At 43.8% G+C, this 20,853-nt stretch overlaps 1 protein-coding gene across 1 annotated transcript in view; it reads right to left on the bottom strand.

The window, feature by feature from the left end:
- MCOLN2 (mucolipin TRP cation channel 2) overlaps positions 1-20,853 on the bottom strand; it is a 61,671-nt gene that overhangs the window by 24,195 nt on the left and 16,623 nt on the right. Inside the window, exons 3-8 of the mRNA XM_067040974.1 lie at positions 17,273-17,446; positions 15,137-15,290; positions 7,360-7,444; positions 7,159-7,255; positions 5,307-5,406; positions 316-428 (exon numbers count right to left, since the gene is read on the bottom strand). Of these exons, the coding sequence (XP_066897075.1) occupies positions 316-428; positions 5,307-5,406; positions 7,159-7,255; positions 7,360-7,444; positions 15,137-15,290; positions 17,273-17,446 (723 nt within the window). The remainder of the gene's footprint in view (positions 1-315; positions 429-5,306; positions 5,407-7,158; positions 7,256-7,359; positions 7,445-15,136; positions 15,291-17,272; positions 17,447-20,853) is intronic.

Here is a 20,853-nt window from a genome sequence, read left to right as displayed (position 1 = left end):
CACTCCTGAATTTAAAAGGGTCTCATTTATTCTAGAAGCGTTCAAAAGCTTGATCATTCACCACTGTGTATCTGTGCTTATTAGCTCAGGTTTAAGCAGGATAATTGTCTGATTCCACCTGACATGCCGGGAGCTTTGACTCACTCTCTACACCCCAGGTTGATAATGCCTCGTAGGGGGACAGTCACTCAAAGGAATCCAATTCAGTCAAGGGCCCCAGAAAGGGTAGGATGACCCAATGTCAAGGCCCCACTGTATGGACAAACTGCGGGCGGAGGTCAGGAAGGGAGGGAGGAAATTCCAACACACACTTACCTTTCGTAACCTTAGACCAAGAACAATGGATCTTGTGCACAGAATAAGAGATGCCAAGCAAATCACAATGACAAATGCATCAAACACCAGGACATACTGAGTATTTCTCTGAACTGAGAAATGAAAACAGAATTCAAATGTCAAACACCCCTCACTTGGGAATAATTTCCAAACAAGATGGCAGCTGGAAAATAAGATCAAATGATAAATGCTTCAACATCAGAAACAAATCACACTGCACTCATTCAGAGGTTCACAAAAAAGGAAATCATTCCCTGATGTTGAGTTAGACATTTAAAAACATATAAATTCTTAACAGATGTACTAAAGTGTATTCATAAATATTTACTATAGAGTGGAATTCAGTAGAAGGTGGTCCATTCGGGCTCCATTCAAAAGAGGCACAACCAGGGCTCGGTTTCCCTGGTGGCGCAGTGGTTGAGAGTCCACCTGCCAATGCAGGGGACGCGGGTTCGTGCCCCGGTCCGGGAAGATCCCACATGCCGCCGAGTGGCCGGGCCCGTGAGCCATGGCCGCTGAGCCTGCATGTCCGGAGCCTGTGCTCTGCAACGGGAGAGGCCACAGCACTGAGAGGCCCCCGTACCGCCAAAAAAAAAGAGGCAAAACTACTGACATACTCTGAGTTCTTTCACATAAAAACAAACATCAAGCTCTCCATTTATGGGGGAACACACATTTTAAAGTCCCACCACTCAGAATCCCCATTTCTGCTTCTCAAGCTTACTCTGTATTTTCCCAGCAAAGAGTGCCAATTCAATAAGCTTTTTCTGCATGTGGGAAAAATCACTTCTTAGAATGAGAGTAAGGAGAGTAGTAATCAGATTTTTGCCTTGGAACACAGTAACACAGGGAAGGTACTGGAGGAAGATGAAACTGTAACCTTCGCTTCTCTCAGACTTCATGGTATTGTCCCAAATCCCAAACCATGGCTCTCCCCTGCCCAGCCCCTACTCACCCCCTGTGGTCTCATCACACTGCTTTCTCCTGGCCCACACCTTGCCCACCCTGAGGCCACTCTCTTCCTCCTTCCCTGCTCCTACCAGGCACTGGAGCTCTCTCCCTCCCTCTCTCCTCTCTCTCTTTCTTGCCTCAGGGACTTTGCACATGCTGATCTCTCTGCCTGGAACAGCACCCCCTCCCCATCACACATGGTGATTACTCAGCCTTGGGTTTCAGATTGAGTATCTTCCTCCCCAGAACAGAACAGGACAATTCCCTAAATTCCCATCCCCATCAACCCTCCCCCCAATACCCTATCATAGCCCTGTCCATAAGTATACACATCTATATCTCCATTTACTGCCCTCTGTTTGATGGTCACTGAACTTACAGTTGTGTCTTCAAAGACAGCACAGCAAGGAGCACAGAGACAGTGTGAAATGAAAAAGGACACGGTCTCTGGAGCCTGAGACCTGGGTCTGAATCTCTGCCCTGCACTCAGAAGCTGTGGAGCCTTGGGGAAGTTGCCTCAGTTTCCTCATCCAAAAAATGGGTAGAATGAAAAAATACCTGTATTATAGGGCTGTTGTGAGGGTTAAATAAGTTCACACATGAAAGCACTTGGAGCAGCCCCATGCACACAAGAACAGCAAACTCAGTGGTTATTATATCATTCAATGTCCATCTCCCCCCGGACATGATTGGCTCTGGGAGGCAGGGACCGGGTGTGTTTTTATTCAGCATGACAGTGCCTGTGCTTATGTGTGTCCCCATAATGCTTCAGTACACTTACAGATAAGTGCAGAGACCCCAGCAGAGCACAGGAAGACCACTGAATAATCTAAGTCAGAACGCGTGAAGGTCTGAACGAAGTTAGAGACAGAGAAGGCGCACAAAGATAAGGCACAAAGTGGCGAAAGATGAAGAAGAGAGACTCGACCTGGTCTTTAATGGGACTTAGGGAGTAAGGAAGGACTGACCAAGAATGACTCCTCTTCTGTCTTGGGTCAACTGAGCTCAGTCTGGACATTCATGACAAGAGCGGACAACTTGGAGGCAGCTGAAACCATGGGTGTGGACACAGCCTCTCAGAGAGATGACAGAGTGGAATGCAGACTAGGAAGGATGGGAAGGCGGGGGTGGCAATGTTTGGGAATTAGGAGAGGAGATGCACTCAGAAACCAGACAGAGAAAGGCCAGGGGAGAAGGAAGCAGCGCTGGGGACAGGCAACCTTCAGGAGAGTCTAAAGTCAGGGTGTTCCACAGTGACACCTCCGCAGAGAAGGCATTTAAGAGAAAGATGGGAGTGTGTCCACGGATTTATTTATTTATTTATTTATTTTGTGGTACGCGGGCCTCTCACTGTTGTGGCCTCTCCGTTGTGGAGCACAGGCTCCGGACGCACAGGCTCAGCGGCCATGGCTCACGGGCCCAGCCGCTCCGCGGCATGTGGGATCTTCCCAGACCGGGGCACGAACCCGTGTCCCCTGCATCGGCAGGCGGACTCTCAACCACTGTGCCACCAGTGAAGCCCTGTCCACAGATTTAGAAATAACAGCAGTGTGAGTGACCATGACCCCTAAGTGGGTTAGGAGCATGGCCAGCAAGTAAATGTAATTCACTGAGTGAGTTATTTAGCCTTGCTAAGCTTCAGATGCCTCGGGTACCAAATGGGAGCACAGCTGTACCAGCTTCACACGCTGTCAGGAAATCAGGTCAAACAATCCCTGTTGAGTGCTTGTCAGTGCTTCTTACGGAGCACTTACAGCCACCTTTGGCCATTTTATCCTTCACAAGTTTAAGTTATCTGAGATACCATCTAATGGGTAGGTAAGAAAACAACCTGACCAAAACCCAAGGCCATTTTGGGGGGCAGGAACCATGGGATGAAGCAGAGGGAAGAGGGGCAGTTCTTGGGAAGATGGGACCGCAATCTTAAAAAATGCAAGAACAGCCTCGAGTACCTTCCTTTCTGACCTATAACTAGAACAAAATTTCTAAGATTACTTGAATTGGGCCTTATTTACAGATGAGAAAACTGAGGCCCAGAACTAGGAAGATAAACCGTCCCTCCTAACAGGGAAGTCAGTATTGTATTGTTTCAATTTGATTTATTGAGAAGATTAGTTTGATGTGGCTACAAAAAGTATCTTATAAACATCATAATTGCTTTCTTCTTCTACTGAAATTATGTTATTCTCACAGGAACAGTTCCTAAACCTGGGTTTCTATAACACTAGTCCAGAGACATGACTCTGGAAATGTGGTTAAGAAAATCCTACCCCACCCAGTCCTTCCAGGGGCCTGAGAAGTCCCACACACACCACCACTGCCGCCTGTGTGACCCTAACCAGGGCTTCCCACACTTACTAAACCCCATTTCCCTGGGACATACGTTTACATCACCCATCAGTGGGGAATCCTGTCCATCAGTACCTACCTCCTCCAGCTCCCATGCCCAAATGGCTACATTTATAAAATCAAGTTAATGTGATGATCATTGGTACACTGGGCATGGGTATTAGAAGTCAGAAAAGGCAACTTCAAGTTTGTATGTAAAAATGTGCATTCCCTTACATTTCACCTTGAGATAACATGGGTAATGACAAGAAGGAGAGAGAAGCGTCAGGGTAAGCACATGGATGTGAATGAATCTCAGAATGTTTTGCAAATAGCACAAGGATCCCACCAGCTGTCATGCTTGCCTTTGTTCTACTCCCCCAGAGCCAAGGCAATCAATCCACCAGACAGCTTCCTATAAAAGAAAAAAAAATCCATTTCCTAAGCTGGTTTCCAAACTTCAGCTTTTTAAGACTTGTCACATCATCTTCAATTTGTGCTCTCCTAGTGATGGCGCCGCCCTGGGAGAAGCATATATAAATGTCAATGCTTCTAGCTGTGAGGTTGTGTTTCTCCTCACTGGCCACAGGAGGGAGCCAGAGCGCCTCTCTTCTGAGCAAAGGCGAGGACAGCTCCCCAATATTAAAAGGACGCCCGTGGAGAGGAAGGAAACCTTGTCCTGGCAAACGTGTTTGACTGAATAACTTATTTGGTCAAATGACTATACCAAACCACATTTCCTATTTGACGAGGGTTAGCTTTTATCACATAAAATGGCTGCAGCCTAGTTTGTTCAGGCTGCTCTCTGGGCTCTGAAGGCCTTGATCCCACTCCACTGTCACAGGCTCAGATTAAATCATACCTTCTCCAAGAAGCATTGCTGGACTCTACGTCTCACTCTGTCCCCATCAAAACGAACCTTTGCTTTCTTTTTTTGGGGGGGGTACTCGGGTCTCTCATTGTTGTGGCCTCTCCCGTTGCGGAGCACAGGCTCAGCGGCCATGGCTCACGGGCACATCCACTCCGCGGCATGTGGGATCCTCCTGGACCGGGGCACGAACACGCGTCTCCTGCATCGGCAGGCGGACTCTCAACCACTGCGCCACCAGCGAAGCCGGAACCTTTGCTTTCTTGATCCTCATATCTTCTGTGCCTCCACCACTTACCCTAGTCAGGACATGCTAGAGATTTTATAGGCATGCCAGTGCCGCTCACGAAGGCATTTTCTTTCTTTTCCAGAGCGCCTACAATTACTGTGTGCCAACTTTTGTTCTCAGTGCTCTGCTTTACATACTCATTTAATACTCAACATCCTGGAAGGTAAGTACTATTATTACCTTCAGTTTGCAGAGAAGGACCCTGAGACACAGAGAGGTTAAGCAATGTGTCCAAGATCACAGGCACAGGAAACAGAACCAAAACTCGAACCCAGGTAGTCTGGCTCCAGAAACTGCTCTTAACCGCTGGACCACACGACCTCTCCTACAAGGTCTGTAATCAACATTTGCTGAATTGAACAAAAATGCAAAGCTTCGGGGTATGCTTAACAGAAGCGAATGCTCAAAATGTGGTTTTTTGGAGCCCTTTTTTCTTATCATCATCCAAATAAACCATTTATATATCCCAAATCCCAAAATGAAGTGATAAAAATCTTCCATAATCCACAACGGGCAAGCATATAACATACTTACTAGATCCGGAGATGTTCAAGTCTTTACATTCCTCGATGTTAGCGTCACTGTCAAAGTAGATTTTGATTTTGCCACTGTGAGCTTTATTGTCAAAGATAATCTGGAGACACAAATTGATGAAGAGGTTACGGCCCAGCAGAAAGTATGACTGGTTAGATCAATTCTGCTTAAAATATCAATGGCATCCAGATAGCGTGCTGATCCAAAGAGAGTTAGACTGATGAAAATGTCCTCATCACATGATTCCTTCACAACTTCCTATTATTAATGAAAAAATGTGGTCCAAAGGGGGAATACATGAAATTCTACTAAAAGCACATTCGGATTCAGAGAAACTCTAAAGCAAAGCAGCCAACCAGTCCAAAGAACAAAAATGAGAATTCACCACCAATTTTTAACAAGAGAACACAAAGACCTCATTTATTATACTGAATGGAATTTACAAGCATTTGCCTTAATTTAGTCCTTTGGGTATGAAACTCTAGATTTTTACTAGGCTAGAAATTATTTTTCTATTTGCTTCAAACGCTATATATATGTTTTCAGAAGTGCTACATGTGCTTTCAGAAGTGGCAAAGATTGCTCCAGGGTTATGGGTTGAATTTAAGATTTCCAAATGCCCTCAATCTTCCACATTGTGTTTCAAGTATTTAAAGTTTATAAGTGAAATATGCAGCATATTTTAGGGGCTTTCCTGGGGGAAAATGAGGCCTTGAATGCCACGGCTAGTCGAAGTTTGGTCCTAGCTCATAGGTATAGAAATGAGGTCTGTACAGCTTAATTCTCGAATCTCTGGTTTGGTCATAACGATATTCTTAGATTACACTGAGAATGTGTAATGTGCACGTGGCTTGTGCTCAAAGATGTTCAGGCACCTGTGGGTTTAATCATAGATCACATACACGGTCAGCTCTCCAAGCTTTGCCTTGCCTTGGATTTCATAATGCGTTTTGTAATGTGTGGGTCACCCCAGGGAGATTAATCATGCTACTCTCTGGGGGAGACATTCTTCCTTACTACATGTCACAATTTATAATTAATTTTTTTGTTGACTTCTTTTTCTATCTCTTCCACTAGGCTGTAAGCTTCCTGAGGGCCATGGTACCTCTAGAGCATGGCAACTTGCCTGCTGCCTCGTAGGGACTCATCGAGCATTTAGTGATTGCTGTTGAATGAAGCATGCTTCTGAATTGCTAAAACAGCAGCTACATATAACGTCCAACTGAACATTCAGTTCTGCCCATCAAGAAACATGAAAGAACAAAGGGAGGGAGAGAAGAAGGGAGTAAGGGAGAGAGGGAGGGAGGGAGGGAGGGAGGAAGGAAGGAAGGAAGGAAGGAAGGAAGGAAGGAAGGAAGAAAGGAAGGAAGGATGGAAGGAAGGAAGGAAGGGAGGAAGTCCATGGCACATGCCTGCCCCTTCCAAAATAAAGGCTGCAGCAATTGATCCTTTGCAGATTGGCCTTCAGACCAAGGGGACACTTTCTGCCTTGAGGTTTGAAAACATTTGCTACAACATTTGCAAAGACCTTCCTTCGAAGGTGGGAAAAACATTATAGGCACTTAAAACACAGGTCATAAGCTATTTTTAAAAATGTATTTCAGAGAGTAGGAAGTCAAAGTCCACCTTGAAAACTCTTTTCAACCCAAAAATCTAGTTTTAAAAAGTTGGAATGGGCTTGTATCATTTTTAGAAGTCATGGCCTCTGGACCAACGATGCTATAAAGTGGCATTAAAACTGTTTTAAACACAACTGCATCAAACACATCTATAGGTGGACGTGCTTTGCATACTGCACCTACAAAAGGAGTAGAGAAAAATGATAAAATGCCTTAGTAAAATAGACACTTGCCGTATTCTGAAAGATGTAACAGTCTGGTAGCTCTCGGGAATGAATCGTCTGCAGGTCAATGCCTTTGAGATGAAAGGAGATTTCAACTTGCAAGAGGCTGAATAAAAAATATTACAAGGTATAAATTGCCACAGTCTTTCTACCCTACTCTCCTTTCCCCATCTACGTCTCCTGGGCAATGAGACTTTAAAGCATATTTACCGATAAAATTCCATTCTGAAGAATGATGAGTTCTTCCAGTCCTGAGGGTTCTTGGAGAGGGTCTGGAGGTCTAGGTGAATGCAGTCTAGGACCATGAAAAAACCACAGTGACTGTCAGGCAAGAATCAGATGCTAAAACCAGTGGGCCGAAGTGTGATGAGAGCAGAAGACTCAACAAGTTCCAAAGCATCTCTCCACAGAATACGTATTAATCACAACAGGGATACCAGTAACTTTACAGTGGGGAACCTAGCAGATCTCACCCTAGCCACGTGATCAAAGTTAACATCACCAGGATTGAGATAAAGAAACATCATGTGCCTCCTGAAATAACGTACCATTTGTGTGGTATTTCTGCCCCAAATGCGTAACCTCAATCTAAGCATAAAGAAACAGGAAAACTAGGGGCAGCGGCTTCCCTGGTGGCGCAGTGGTTAAGAATCCACCTGCCAATGTAGGCGACACGGGTTCGACCCCTGGTCTGAGAAGATCCCACATGCCATGGAGCAACTAAGCCCGTGCACCACAACTACTGAAGCCCATGTGCCAAGAGCCCGTGCTCCACAGCAAAGAGAAGCCACGGCAATGAGAAGCCCGCGCACCGCAACGAAGAGTAGTCCCCTGCTCACCGCAACTAGAGAGAGCCCGAGCGCAGCAACAAAGACCCAACGCAGCCAAAAATAAAAATAAATAAATAAATGTATTAAAAAAAAAAAAAAACAGGGGGGACTTCCCTGGTGGCACAGTGGTTAAGAATCCACCTACCAATGCAGGGGACACGGGTTCGAGCCCTCGCCCAGGAAGATCCCACATGCCGCGGAGCAACTAAGCCCGTGCGCCACAACTACTGAGCCTGCACTCTAGAGCCTGCAAGCCACAACTACTGAGCCCACGTGCCACAACTACTGAAGCCTGCGCGCCTAGAGCCTGTGCTCTGCAACAAGAGAAGCCCGCACACTGCAACGAAGAGTAGCCCCTGCTCGCCGCAACTAGAGAAAGCCCGCGTGCAGCAATGAATACCCAGCACAGCCAAAAATAAATAAATTAATTTTTTTAAAAAAAAGAAAAACAGGAGAACTCAAGGGAGGGACATTCTACTCTTTAAAAATGTCAATGTCATTAAAAAAAAAAAAAAGACAAGAACTCAATTTTTCTCCAGATTATAGGAGACTAAAGATATATGACAACTAAATGCAATATGTTATCTTGGACCAGGGAGGTTAGGCATGGCTTTTGCTGTAGATAATGTTAGGGCAATTGATGAAATATGAATAGGGTTTGTAGATTATAGTATCACATCCACGTTAACTCATGCTTTTGAGCACTATTCAGTGGTTATGAGGAGCATGTTCTTGTTTGGGGAGATGCACACAAGTATTTAGAGGTAGGGGCATTGTGTCTGCACCTTAGTCTCATATATTTCAGGAGAAATTTTTTTATGTAGGAAGAATGATAAAGCAAATGTGGTAAAATGCTAGCATTCGGGAAAGTTAGATGAAAGGTATACACGGACATCTTTGTGATATTTGGCAACTTTTCTGTTTAGTCCGATACTTTTCCAAAAAAAAAAAATCAAGAGAAAGAAAGGAACTTAGATTGTATTCAAATAAAAATAAATTATGGGGCTTCCCTGGTGGCACAGTGGTTGAGAGTCCACCTGCCGATGCAGGGGACACGGGTTCATGCCCCGGTCCGGGAAGATCCCACATGCCACGAAGCGGCTGGGCCCGTGAGCCATGGCCGCTGAGGCTGCGCGTCCGGAGCCTGTGCTCTGCAACATGAGAGGCCACAACAGTGAGAGGCCCGCGTACCGCAAAAAAAAAAATAAATTATGAGCTATAAACTGTAAAAGAATGATTCCAAGAGCCGCACATAAAAATTACTCTCATTATTGTGTAGCCTAACACATTGGCAGGAAACTGAGGAAGCCTGGAGACAATGAACACCTTTCATGGACAACGCCCTTCAAGGTCACTCAGCCCTGATGCCGGAACTGGTGTGAACCAGCCTGGCCGACTCTCACCTGGGCTGCTGCTGCCCCCTTTGTGCTGCCTCAAAAATGGAAAAGTCAGGGCCTCCTGCAGTGCCCAACACTCAGCAGGTGCTTGAGAACCCGGGTAGGCCCTATGGCTTGTTCTCTGAGAATCTTCTCTCACAATTTGACTCTTTATTTGCTTATCTATCTCCTCAACTAGAGGATAAGGTCCTTGAGAGCAAGGGCACAAATGCTGTGGCTGTTGAACACCCATTGCCTAGTATATAGGACACTCAAAATATGGAGGACACACTCACATTTTATGACAATCAGGCCACCTGGGCCAAAAACAAGGACACGGAGCTGAATGGACAGCTCAACAGCCACAATATTTAAGAAAGGCAGGTGTCAGAGGGGGTGCCTCCCTGTGTTTGGCAAATGGACCATTAGTATCAAGAAACAATTCAATGTTGGTTTTCCTGACTGGGCCTTGATTGATACAGTGAGGGCAGTTGATCAAAAGAAACTTTTTTTATAGGAAACTAAAGATAGGATGATAAAGATAGGAAAAACATACAGGGACTTACTCTCTGCCAGGCACTGTGCTCGGGGCTTTATAGGTTTTCTCATTTAATGCATCATCCTGTTTAACCCCCGAAGCAACCTTGTGAGAGATACACTATGGTTGCCATTTTACAGATGGACAAACCAAGGCACAGAGAGGCCAAGAAACTTCCTCAAGGTCACACAGCTAGCTGGTGGCTAACCAGAATTTAAATCCACATGTGCTCAGTTCCAGAGCCTGAGCTCTTCACCAGTACAGTGATGAGGCTGACCTCTGAGCACCTATTTCGGAAACTCAGAAGGCCCAGGCTCCCTACCTGACTCATTCACTTATTCAGTAAATATTTACTGAAAGCTTTCAGGGGCCAGGCATTGTGCCAGGCACTGAAGGTAGAGCAATGAACGAGACAGATGAGGTCTGTATGGAGCTCACACTGTACCGGGGGAGATAAACCAAGAGTGAAAAAATATACACAAGATAATTTCACGGTGTGCACAGTTCTGCCAAGACACAGTGAAGTGATGGAGGTTAAGTGGGTGGGGAGGCCCTACCTGAGGAGAACTGTTGGGAAGGGCTCTGAGGCACTGGGGCTGTTTAAACCGACACCTGAGGGAGGAAGGAGACCCAGCTGAGCACAGATCCAGGGGGAGCGCTCCAGGCAGGACAAAAGTGAGCACTAAGCCCCAGGCAAGAAAGAGCCTGACTTGTTCAACAAACAGAAAGGAGGCAGGACCAGGGAAGCGGGGGCTTGGAGGGGCAGGCGGGTGGCCGGTCCTACAGGGACTTGCGGGTTTTATTCTAAAAAGATGGGAAGCCACTCGTGGTTTTTAGGCCAGGGAATGAGATGTCCCAATTTAGCCAATTAAAAAATATATATCGGGCTTCCCTGGTGGCGCAGTGGTTGGGAGTCCGCCTGCCGATGCAGGGGACGCGGGTTCGTGCCCCGGTCCGGGAGGATCCCACGTGCCGCGGAGCGGCTGGGCCCGTGAGCCATGGCCGCTGAGCCTGCGCGTCCGGAGCCTGTGCTCCGCAACGGGAGAGGCCACAACAGTGAAAAAAAAAAAAGAAAATATATATATATATATATATATATATATATATATATATATATATATATATATAATTCTAGTTGCCGAGGGGCAGGGCAGGGGGTGGAGACCAGTCCAAGCAAGAGTGGCAGCGGCTTGGACTACAGAGGTGGCAACGGAAATGGAGAAAACAACACATTCAAGTTTGGGGCTTGAGCAACTGGGAATATGATGGCATGATGTGAAAATGTTGGTTTCATTTTCTGAGACGGGCAAGAGTAGAAAGAAACAGGTTGAGCCAGGGGTGGGGGGTGGAGGAGGCTTGAAATGTTCTGTTTTGGACACAGCAGGTTTGAAATCCCTATTAGAGTCACAGCGGAGGTTGTCAAGTGGCCTGTCAAGCAGCCGCTGAATGGAGGAGGAGTCTGGAACTCAGGGAGGAACTGAGCTCAGAGATGCAGAGAGGGAGGCGACTTCGCAGAGCTGAAAGGGGTGGGACCTGGTGCTGTGGGAGGCCTTTGGCCGTGGCCTCGCCTCGGCAGCACCGGGCTGACGGGAAGCCTGCTGGAGGTGCTGTCTTTGGAGGCTTGCAGATGTGTGGCAGTGGGAGCGTGTGCTCTGGCCCGTTTCTCCAGGAGGTATCAGCAGCTGGGGCACTGGGGCTCAGCCACGGAGGACCCTGGTGACGGCTGGCAGGATCCAGGTGAGAAAGAAGGGAGAGGCAAGCGCCCGAACTGCTTCTGTAAGGGAGTGACACTGATGGACAGAGGTGTCCAAGCTGGTACAGGGGGCATTGAAGGCCGATGGTGATGGACAGTATAAAATACGTGAAGCTGGTAAAAGAGAGGTCTGTGCGGAGTCAAAGACCTTCAGCTGCAGAGTACTGAGCCGGCGCTTCCCAAGCTTAATGTGTGTATATGTCATTCAGGGATCTTGTTAAGATGCAAATTTGGATTCTGCAGGTCTAGTGGGGCCTGGAGATTCTGCACGTCTCACAAGCTCCTGGGTGATGCCCATGTTACCGGGTTTAGAGTAGCAAAGACCCACGGTCACTAAATCACTGCATGACCTTGGCCTAGTCACCAAGCTTGACTGAACATCAGTTTCCTCAACTGTAAAGTGAAGGCCAAACTGAAGCTATTTAAGGCCCTTCTACCTTTAACATTTTTATTCTAAAGTAAAGGAAAAGGAAAAAATAATATTTAAATGAAACTTATCTGGGTAAATGACTGTATTCTGAAAGAAGGAGGAATATGTTAAAAATCTGTGTGCCAGATACTGTCCTAGGTCTTTTTCTCCAATATTTCATTCATTCTAAGACATTAATTCACTTCGCTGTACAGTATAAACTAACACAATATGGTAAAGCAACTATACGCCAATAAAAATTTTTTTTAAAATGAAAAAAGACATTAAGTTTTTTCACTTTCAAATGTTTATAAAACAGATGAGTTTTTTAAAAATTGATGACGGATTCAGAGAAATATGACAGCATATGTTAGTTAATGTTACACTATCTATAAAATTTGCCTTATAAAATTCTATTTGATTATTCAGATTCTGTAATTGTAATAGAACTACACTTTAGCTACATATACATTCAAAACTCCCTGGAGTCTGCCATACCTCATGCTACAGTCATTGCTAATGAGGCCACCAAGCACCTGGTGGCAGCAAAACCTAAGAACTGAGATTTTTTTTTTAAAGAATGGCAAAAGCCCTGAGTAAAACATCAAACCTCAAACAGAACAAACTGATATTGGAGTAGCAGCCTCATCACTCAAATGAATCTCATTTACAAGGCAGAACACTCCAGCAAATGAAATAACAACCCTCTCAGAGACAAAGGGAGGGTGGATTCAATATGTTCTTAAAATGACAGGTAAAATGATGAAATGGTCATAATGTTTCATGCTAAGAATATGTGGAAAAGAGAAGATAAGAAATTCAAAATCTGCATTATAGAAAGTGAAACACTGTATTAGAATGATATCCATCTAAATGTTGTAAAAAAAAATTTTTTTTAACAGGATTCATTACAGTACCCCCAGTAAAGCTGAACTGTAAAGCTATAGGTCTAGAGGCAGGGACAGAGGGATATGTCCTCAGCATGAATTAGGGGAAACCCTTAGCTTGAACTGTACAATCAGTCATGCAGCTAAACATAAACCCACCAGGAAAGCAGAACACACGCAGATCTCTGCACTGAGCACACTGAAGGATGCTTCTCTTAATCATAAAGATACTGCAAAATTCATAAATAGGTAATCTAGAACAGCTTCTGCTAATTCACCTATTTAAACTATAATGCCACACCAATGAAGTCAAACTCAATCCCTATTTATACCGTCTGCAGGCTTCCTCCAATGTGTCCAAGACAAGAAAGTCTAAAATGCAGTATCAATCATTTTTAAGATTATTTTTTTACACCTTTTGAATAGATACATCAAAAAGTTCTCTTTGGGCTTCCCTGGTGGCTCAGTGGTTGAGAGTCCGCCTGCCGGTGCAGGGGACGTGGGTTCGTGCCCCGGTCCGGGAAGATCCCACATGCCGCGGAGCGGCTGGGCCCGTGAGCCATGGCCGCTGAGCCTGTGCGTCCGGAGCCTGTGCTCTGCAATGGGAGAGGCCACAACAGTGAGAGGCCCGCATACCACAAACAAAAAAAAAAAAAAAAAAAGTTCTCTTTGATAAGTTATATTTAATTTAATAAGTTAAAAAATATAATTAGCTTGCTTCAACAGTCTCTCTTAAAATAAAGTCAAATTAATAGTCAACTTCTCTCCATTTGGTTAAAAATATTCCACATGATGGAAAGGAAATGACCAAGGACACCACTGTCCAATGCTCAGGGAATAAATCCTGCTTTCTGCTCTGTCTTGCCTAGCCACTGATACTGACTTTGGCCACATTTCTTTAATCAATTTTCCAAGAAAAATCAGTTGAGGAAAACAACATATGAATCACTGCAAAATAGTCGTATGATTTATCCAATTAAGGCTCACATTTTTAAGAGGACAAGTGGCCATGGCTCATTTGGAGCAGAGGGTCACTGCACAAGCTTTCAGCTCCACCTCTCAGTACTCCCAGTTACAGGAACTGCCCACAGCGGGGAGCACAGCTGACAGCTCAGGAGAAAGATGCAGGGTGAAACTGGATCAGCCCCTGCAGACTGACTACCACACAGATCTCAGGGTAGCAGCGCCTGCAGGGCAATAAGATAAGGGACATTTCAAGGCTGCTGGCCACAGAACCAAGCTACTGATGGGTCTCTGAAAGCAACCCGGGGACCCTGACAGTGCTGGCTTATGGGCTGTTTCTTTTAGAGTCAAGAGGGTAGGACACATTTACTCATGAAAAGATTCTAAACAGGTAGCCTGTGGAAAATGAATTAGAACCTTTGTTTTACAGGGATGTTCTTCTATTGTATTACCAAGGCACCTTAAAATCGGGTTATAGGAAATATGGTCAAATGAACTCTGGAGCTCTCTTTTTAATAAAAACACTCCAAATTTACACTGCTACTAGGACCCCGGTTTCTGACCTGTTAGCTACTTGAGGAGCCATGACTGATTAATCTCTGAAACCCCAGTTCATAAAACAGGGAGTGCTTTAGGTGTGATAACTGTACACCAAAGGTTTGTTGAATGAAAGACAAAACCTCCAGAGCCTCAAGTCAAATACTTTGCATTTATATATGGTATGCTTTTAAATTCTTAACAGAATGTCACAAAACAATTCTACTTGATTAGATGTTAACTTTTTGCCAATCTCCAAACAGAGAAAATGAGTTATTAATCACAATTCACCTTTGAAGGGCATTAATATATTTAACAAATAATAAAAGCAAGAGTACCAAGCATTTTAACTCACATTATTTCATTTAACAAATACAGACTCATTTTTTTTCAAAAAGCCTAATCACCCCCTCACGGAGGGAAAAAATTAAACAAACAGGAAACACCTGTGCATTTACCCCCAAAACCAACAATCTTGAGTTGCACCAAAGAGATCCACAAATGTTCCTGGTCCTGTCACGTCAGACCCATTGTTTCCTGAGCCAAAGCCCTTTGCAGGCAAATGTTAAAGCCTCAGATAGGTCAGCCGTCACAAAAGCAAAGTTGTTTCATTTGGGCTGCCAGTGCACGAGGGTATTTTTTGTTCTTACCACAGAGATGATAAAGAAATATAATGAAATTATCACTGTATTACCTATTTCAATGTCGCTGTCAATATTTAGCGTCTCATTAGAAGGAAACATGGTCCCTTTCTTGTAATGCTGCTTACAGACTTTTAATCCAATTCTGTTGTCTTCATTTTCTCCATAACCAAGGGTCCCCAGAGATAAATTTCTTAGCCGATGAAACTATTAAAAAATAGTTAAATAAAGACACTTATGAGCTTAACAAGTTTCATCAGAAGTTACAGCACATGGAATATACTTTTAGCTATTTTTTATTGTTTGTCTCATATCCCTCAGTAGAACTCCCCAATGTAAAACACCACAAGGTAATTTTCTTGGGTTGAGCAGAGACACACGGCATCACAGAACTCGAAACTAAAGTGCAGCCAGAGGCTCCCACCTACTCAGAGCCAAAGTCAAGTTCCTGCCTATCTCTCTGAACTCCCAGCCCACTACTGGCCACTGGCTCCACCCCCCCACCTCCTAAGCCCCACTGACCTCCAGGCCATTCTGGAGCTCTCTAGGCACACCTGCCTGGGGCCTTTGCTGTTACCTCTGCCTAGAAGCCCAGGTATCTACCTGCAAGGTTCACGTCTTCAGACCTTGACTCAAATATTACCGTCTCCATGAGGCCTTTCCTTACCACCCAAAGAAAACTGCAAACATCCATCTCCAGTGCACAGGCACCACCAGGCAGTCCAGTCTCCTCCCCTGCTTTATTCCAGTTATCATTTTTTTTTTTTTTTTTTTTTTTTTGCGGTATGCAGGCCTCTCACTGTTGTGGCCTCTCCCGTTGCGGAGCACAGGCTCCGGACGCTCAGGCTCAACGGCCACGGCTCACGGGCCCAGCAGCTCCGCGGCATGTGGGGTCTTCCCGGACCGGGGCACGAACCCGTGTCCCCTGCATCGGCAGGCGGATTCTCAACCACTGCGCCACCAGGGAAGCCCTCCAGTTATCATTTTCAACATACCTCTGAGGACCCAAGCCATCCACACCCACCGCTTACATTAACACAGCTTTACCATCTGCCTATCTGTACTACCAGGGCTTTACTGGCCCCTATCTTCATTAATATGAATTTATTATTCCAGGAAACTTTTGCCCAGGAACATAAAAATTGCAAATAACTGTATTATTTACTTCAGGAACATCACAAAACCTCATTTAAATAGATGATCATTTTGAAGATATAGTCTAATAACTCTCAAGACTCTCTGAACATCCCCCACCAAAACCCTCATCTTGTTATGCCCACCAATCCTAAACTATTATATGATGATCTTTACTCAATTCTTATCCAGCTCCCCTCACACTGAAAGACGTGCCTTAAACCAGACTTCAAAATCTATAGCCAGACTTTGCACTCTACAACCTATGGAGAATGGTCAAGGGACCATCTCTACTACCACTGTTAGCAGTGAGCTCAGTCTTGCCTCTCAACATGCGTTTTTTTGTTTGTTTGCTTGTTTGTTTTGGTGGTGTCTTCAAGGAGTCAGCATTCTGTACTATATTTTTCACTTCTTTGCATTTGTCTGGCTCTCCCCTCTAGAATTAAGCTCTCTAAGGACAGGAGTTTTGTCTGTTTTATTCATGCTATATCCCCAATGTCTACAACAGTACCTGGTACATACTAGGTACCCAAATATTTACTGAATGAGTAAATGAATGAATTAATGAATAAGAAAGAATAAGAATTTCTCTCCTTTAAATATTTTCTTCAGGCCTACCAATCTGGTTTCTCAATACTACCTAGACACAAATATTATCATATCCTACTCCATATTCTTAAGGTTCAGCTAGGCTTATTAATGCTAAGACATCAAAATTGAGACACTAGAATCTTAGATTTGGTCTCTCATTCATCAAACCTTCTGAGATTATAAGCCTATTTTTAGCTATTTGTCTATTTGATCTGCAGTAATCTCCCAACAGTAGTGGGTGGGAAGGGATAAATACAAACATAAATCTTAAAGAAAACTTAAAATAGGCAAAATCTATTGTGTGGAAATGTAGCTACAGAAAAAGCAATAAACTTTTTTGGCAGACTATGCAAAACTTAAATCAGAATATGTTAATATATGTATAATTATTTTCTTTGCTAAGACAACAAGGTCAAGGATCAACATATTCTCAAAGTATAGGTAAGTCACAACAAAATACTTGCCTGACTAATAGCAAAAAAGATGCTCTCATAGGTGTCCTCTTGAGTATATACACTGCAACTGTATTCATCTTCATCTACACCGGAATATCCTTTCAAAAACAAGTGCTTAAAAGCAACAGTGTTTTCTTCTTTGAAAGCAACCACCAGCTGGTTACTTAAACCAAAACGAACAAGCTAGGAAAGAAAATCAAATAGAAGTATATGAATTTTACCATTTACCAGGGGAGGCAAATGCCTTCTTATTATCATGAATCCTCACCTATAAACATCAGCCAGAAAAATCTCACTGCTTTGGTTTTTACTAATCATATCAATGTCAAAATATAGGAATTCTTTCCCCCCAGAAATAACCTCATCAAGCTAAATCAGCAATTCAAAATAGCATAAAATTAGAAGAAATGACCACTCCCAATGACTAACAACCTTACTAGCCTTTAATGATGGAGAAGGAGAAGAGGAAGGAGGAATCCAAATCAGTTACGTCTGAATCCATTTTTCTTTTTCTATAGTTTTGCTATTTTTTCTTTTCAAAAAAATTTTTATTGAAATATAGTTGATTTACAATGTTGCGATAGCTTCAGATGTATGGCAAAGTGATTGAATTTTATATATATATATATATATATATATATATATATATATATTCTTTTTATATTCTCTTCCATTATGGGTTATTACAAGATATTGAGTACAGCTCCCTGTGCTATACAGTAGGTCCTGGTTGGTTATCTAATTTGAATCTATTTTTCTTATACTTGCATTTCAAAGTTATTGTTTTCAAAACTGATGGACATTTGAGCCTTGAACAATGCAGGGGTTAATCCAAGTATAATTTATAGTCTGGCCTGGGAATTCGAGGATTCAACCAACCATGGATCATGGATCATGTAGCACTGTAGTATTTACTACTGAAATACATCCTCGTATAAGTGAACCTGTGTAGTTCCAACCTGCTATGTTCAAGGGTCAACTGTGCTTAGTAAACCACTAATTCACGTGCTTGACTACTATTGGACAGTTACATCTAAATGATTTCACATTTAGAAATTGTAAGTATTTCAAAAAATTGTAACAATGTTTTGCACGTGGCTTTTGAAGAACGTTTTTGAAAAGTGGCCTGTATAGTACTTCCTCCAGCGAAGAGGTAATTGTCGTCAAAGGAATTCAATTCCTCTAGCTCTGCAAGAACTAGTATGAGATTTACACCTAAGAGTTCCTGTCTCCAAGATCTACAGCATCAAAGCACCACAAAGGATAACAGGGGTCGCTCCACCTCCATGATGTCGACCCAAACATCATCACCAAGCACCCACCTTCTTGTGATAAAACTCCCACTTATTCCTCCTTATACTGTATCATAGTACAGGGTAGATGCCAAGGGCTGTCTTCACCAGGAGTGAATGTATTCTTTCTGCCCTTAAGTTTTCTTCTTGGAATCCAACAAGTAGGGAAAATTAGTAGGCACTAAATGTTTACCCCCAAAACCCAGGAAATTCCATGCACAAACAGCCTCTCTCTCCACTCACACTCAACGCACGCTCTGTCACATACTCTTTCTCACTCACTCTCACACACCCCCTCTCACACGTACACCCTCACATGTGCTCTGCTGCTCTGCTCTCTCTCCTTCTCACATCAACACACATACAGACACACACATGCCATGGCAGAAGTCAAACCTGTATAAACCCTGTCCCCCACACCCTTCTCCATCTACCTACTTTATCTCCTCATCTGCTTTATAAGACAATGAGAGTCCAGAAAACTTAACCCAAACCGTCACCATGCTAAGTCACCAAAACAATTTGGGACTCTGCTGTCATGTGTGAAACCAGCAAGTTCAACAAGATGACCTTGACATTTGTGTCACCTGCTGTCACTCCATGGTTCAACTACCAGACCTTTCAGATGAAACAAATGTTGCACATGCAAACTTACATAATATTTTTAGTGATTTTTTTAAAAAAATTATTTAATTTATTTTTATTTTTGGCTGGGTTGGGTCTTCGTTGCTGCATGCGGGCTTTCTCTAGTTGCGGCGAGCGGGGGATACTCTTCATTGTGGTGTGCAGGCTTCTCATTGCAATGGCTTCTCTTGTTGCGGAGCATGGGCTCTAGAGCGCAGGCTCAGTAGTTGTGGCACACGGGCTTAGTTGTTCTGCAGCATGTGGGATCTTCCCGGACCAGGGATCAAACCCTTGTCCCCTGCACTGGCAGGCAGATTCTTAACCACTGTGCCACCAGGAAAGTCTCTGTATTTTTTATCTTTTACATTTTGCCCAACTTTTTAAAAAGGCTAAATAATTAAAAATAGTTACCACTTTTCAGCAATTATCACACTCCAGGCACTGTACTAACTGCTTTACATGCACTATCTCACTTACTAACACAAGAATCTTATGAAAATGTTAATACTGTTAATCCCACTTTACATATGTGGAAACTGAGATTTAGTCTCATTACACTGCCCAAGACACCTAACTATAATGAAAGCCAGGCCTAAATCCAAAGTCATTTTTATTATGTTACAGGAGTTCCATCTGCTGAAAAATCTGACTTTAGGACTCCTGTTAAAGAATTTAGGTGCTAGCTTTCCAGACCTGCAACTATTGTTCGAGAATGTACATAAATGACACTCTTTAGCATCTGAGCCTCACCAGATCGCATTCCTCAAATACCTGGTCAAAGGATTGAGCCATTGCTTAACCCAGCTATTCTAAGGAAAATATCAGATAAGAAGTCCCACAACATCCAACCTGGGCTGAAAGCTAAGCAACCAAAGGCTAAAGATTCTTTCAAGCATGTGATGTCTATCAATGGTGCCTGTAGGAACTGCCAGAAAAGGAAAAGTCACGTTGCTTTTCAAAAGCTAAAAAAGTAAACCAGGGAAACAATACACACATGATTGTTTGGGGGTTTTATTAAATACTGACATACAAATGAAAAAAAAAACTGGTACACACACATGAATCAAGTTCTTCAGTCGAAGTTTACTGAGTGCTTATTCTGTGCCAAGAGGGCATACAAAGTAGGCAAGGTTGACACTGCATAGTGCTGAATAACAGCTCTTATGTCCTGAGTGCCAGGCACTGTGCCTAACATTTATAACTTTTCTTTCTCACTTTATTTCCCAATACCCTCTGAGGGAGATATTACACTAGACTCCACAAGGACAGGGATTTTTTTTTTTCTTTTTTCCCCACTACTATGCACTCAGGAACTGGAATAGTGGCCATCACAATGTCAGAGTCAAATACCGAATCTGTCCATCCCATTTTATACGCCAGCAACCTGAAGTCAGATACTTTATCCAGGTTGAAACAGAAAAGAAAAGTGTGAGAGAGGAGGTCCAAACCAGGTTTGTTTGACTCACCCGTTAGTTCTCTTGACCACATGGCCTACAACCTCTCAAACCGAAATGCTGCCAACTTAACTCTAGAAGTGGAGAATATTAGAGCCAATCCTCCCATGCTCCTAGCTAGGCTAAAGAAACCCAAAAAGTGAATGGGCCTAGTCCGGGATGATTCCACATGCCGCGGTGCGGCTGGGCCCGTGAGCCATGGCCGCTGACTCTGCGCGTC

This window comes from Kogia breviceps, chromosome 1, assembly GCF_026419965.1.
Source record: "Kogia breviceps isolate mKogBre1 chromosome 1, mKogBre1 haplotype 1, whole genome shotgun sequence".
In the NCBI taxonomy this organism is placed as follows: domain Eukaryota; kingdom Metazoa; phylum Chordata; class Mammalia; order Artiodactyla; family Physeteridae; genus Kogia; species Kogia breviceps.
The sequence above is the reverse complement of the archived record's forward strand: the minus strand, read 5'-3'. Positions and strand labels throughout refer to the sequence as shown.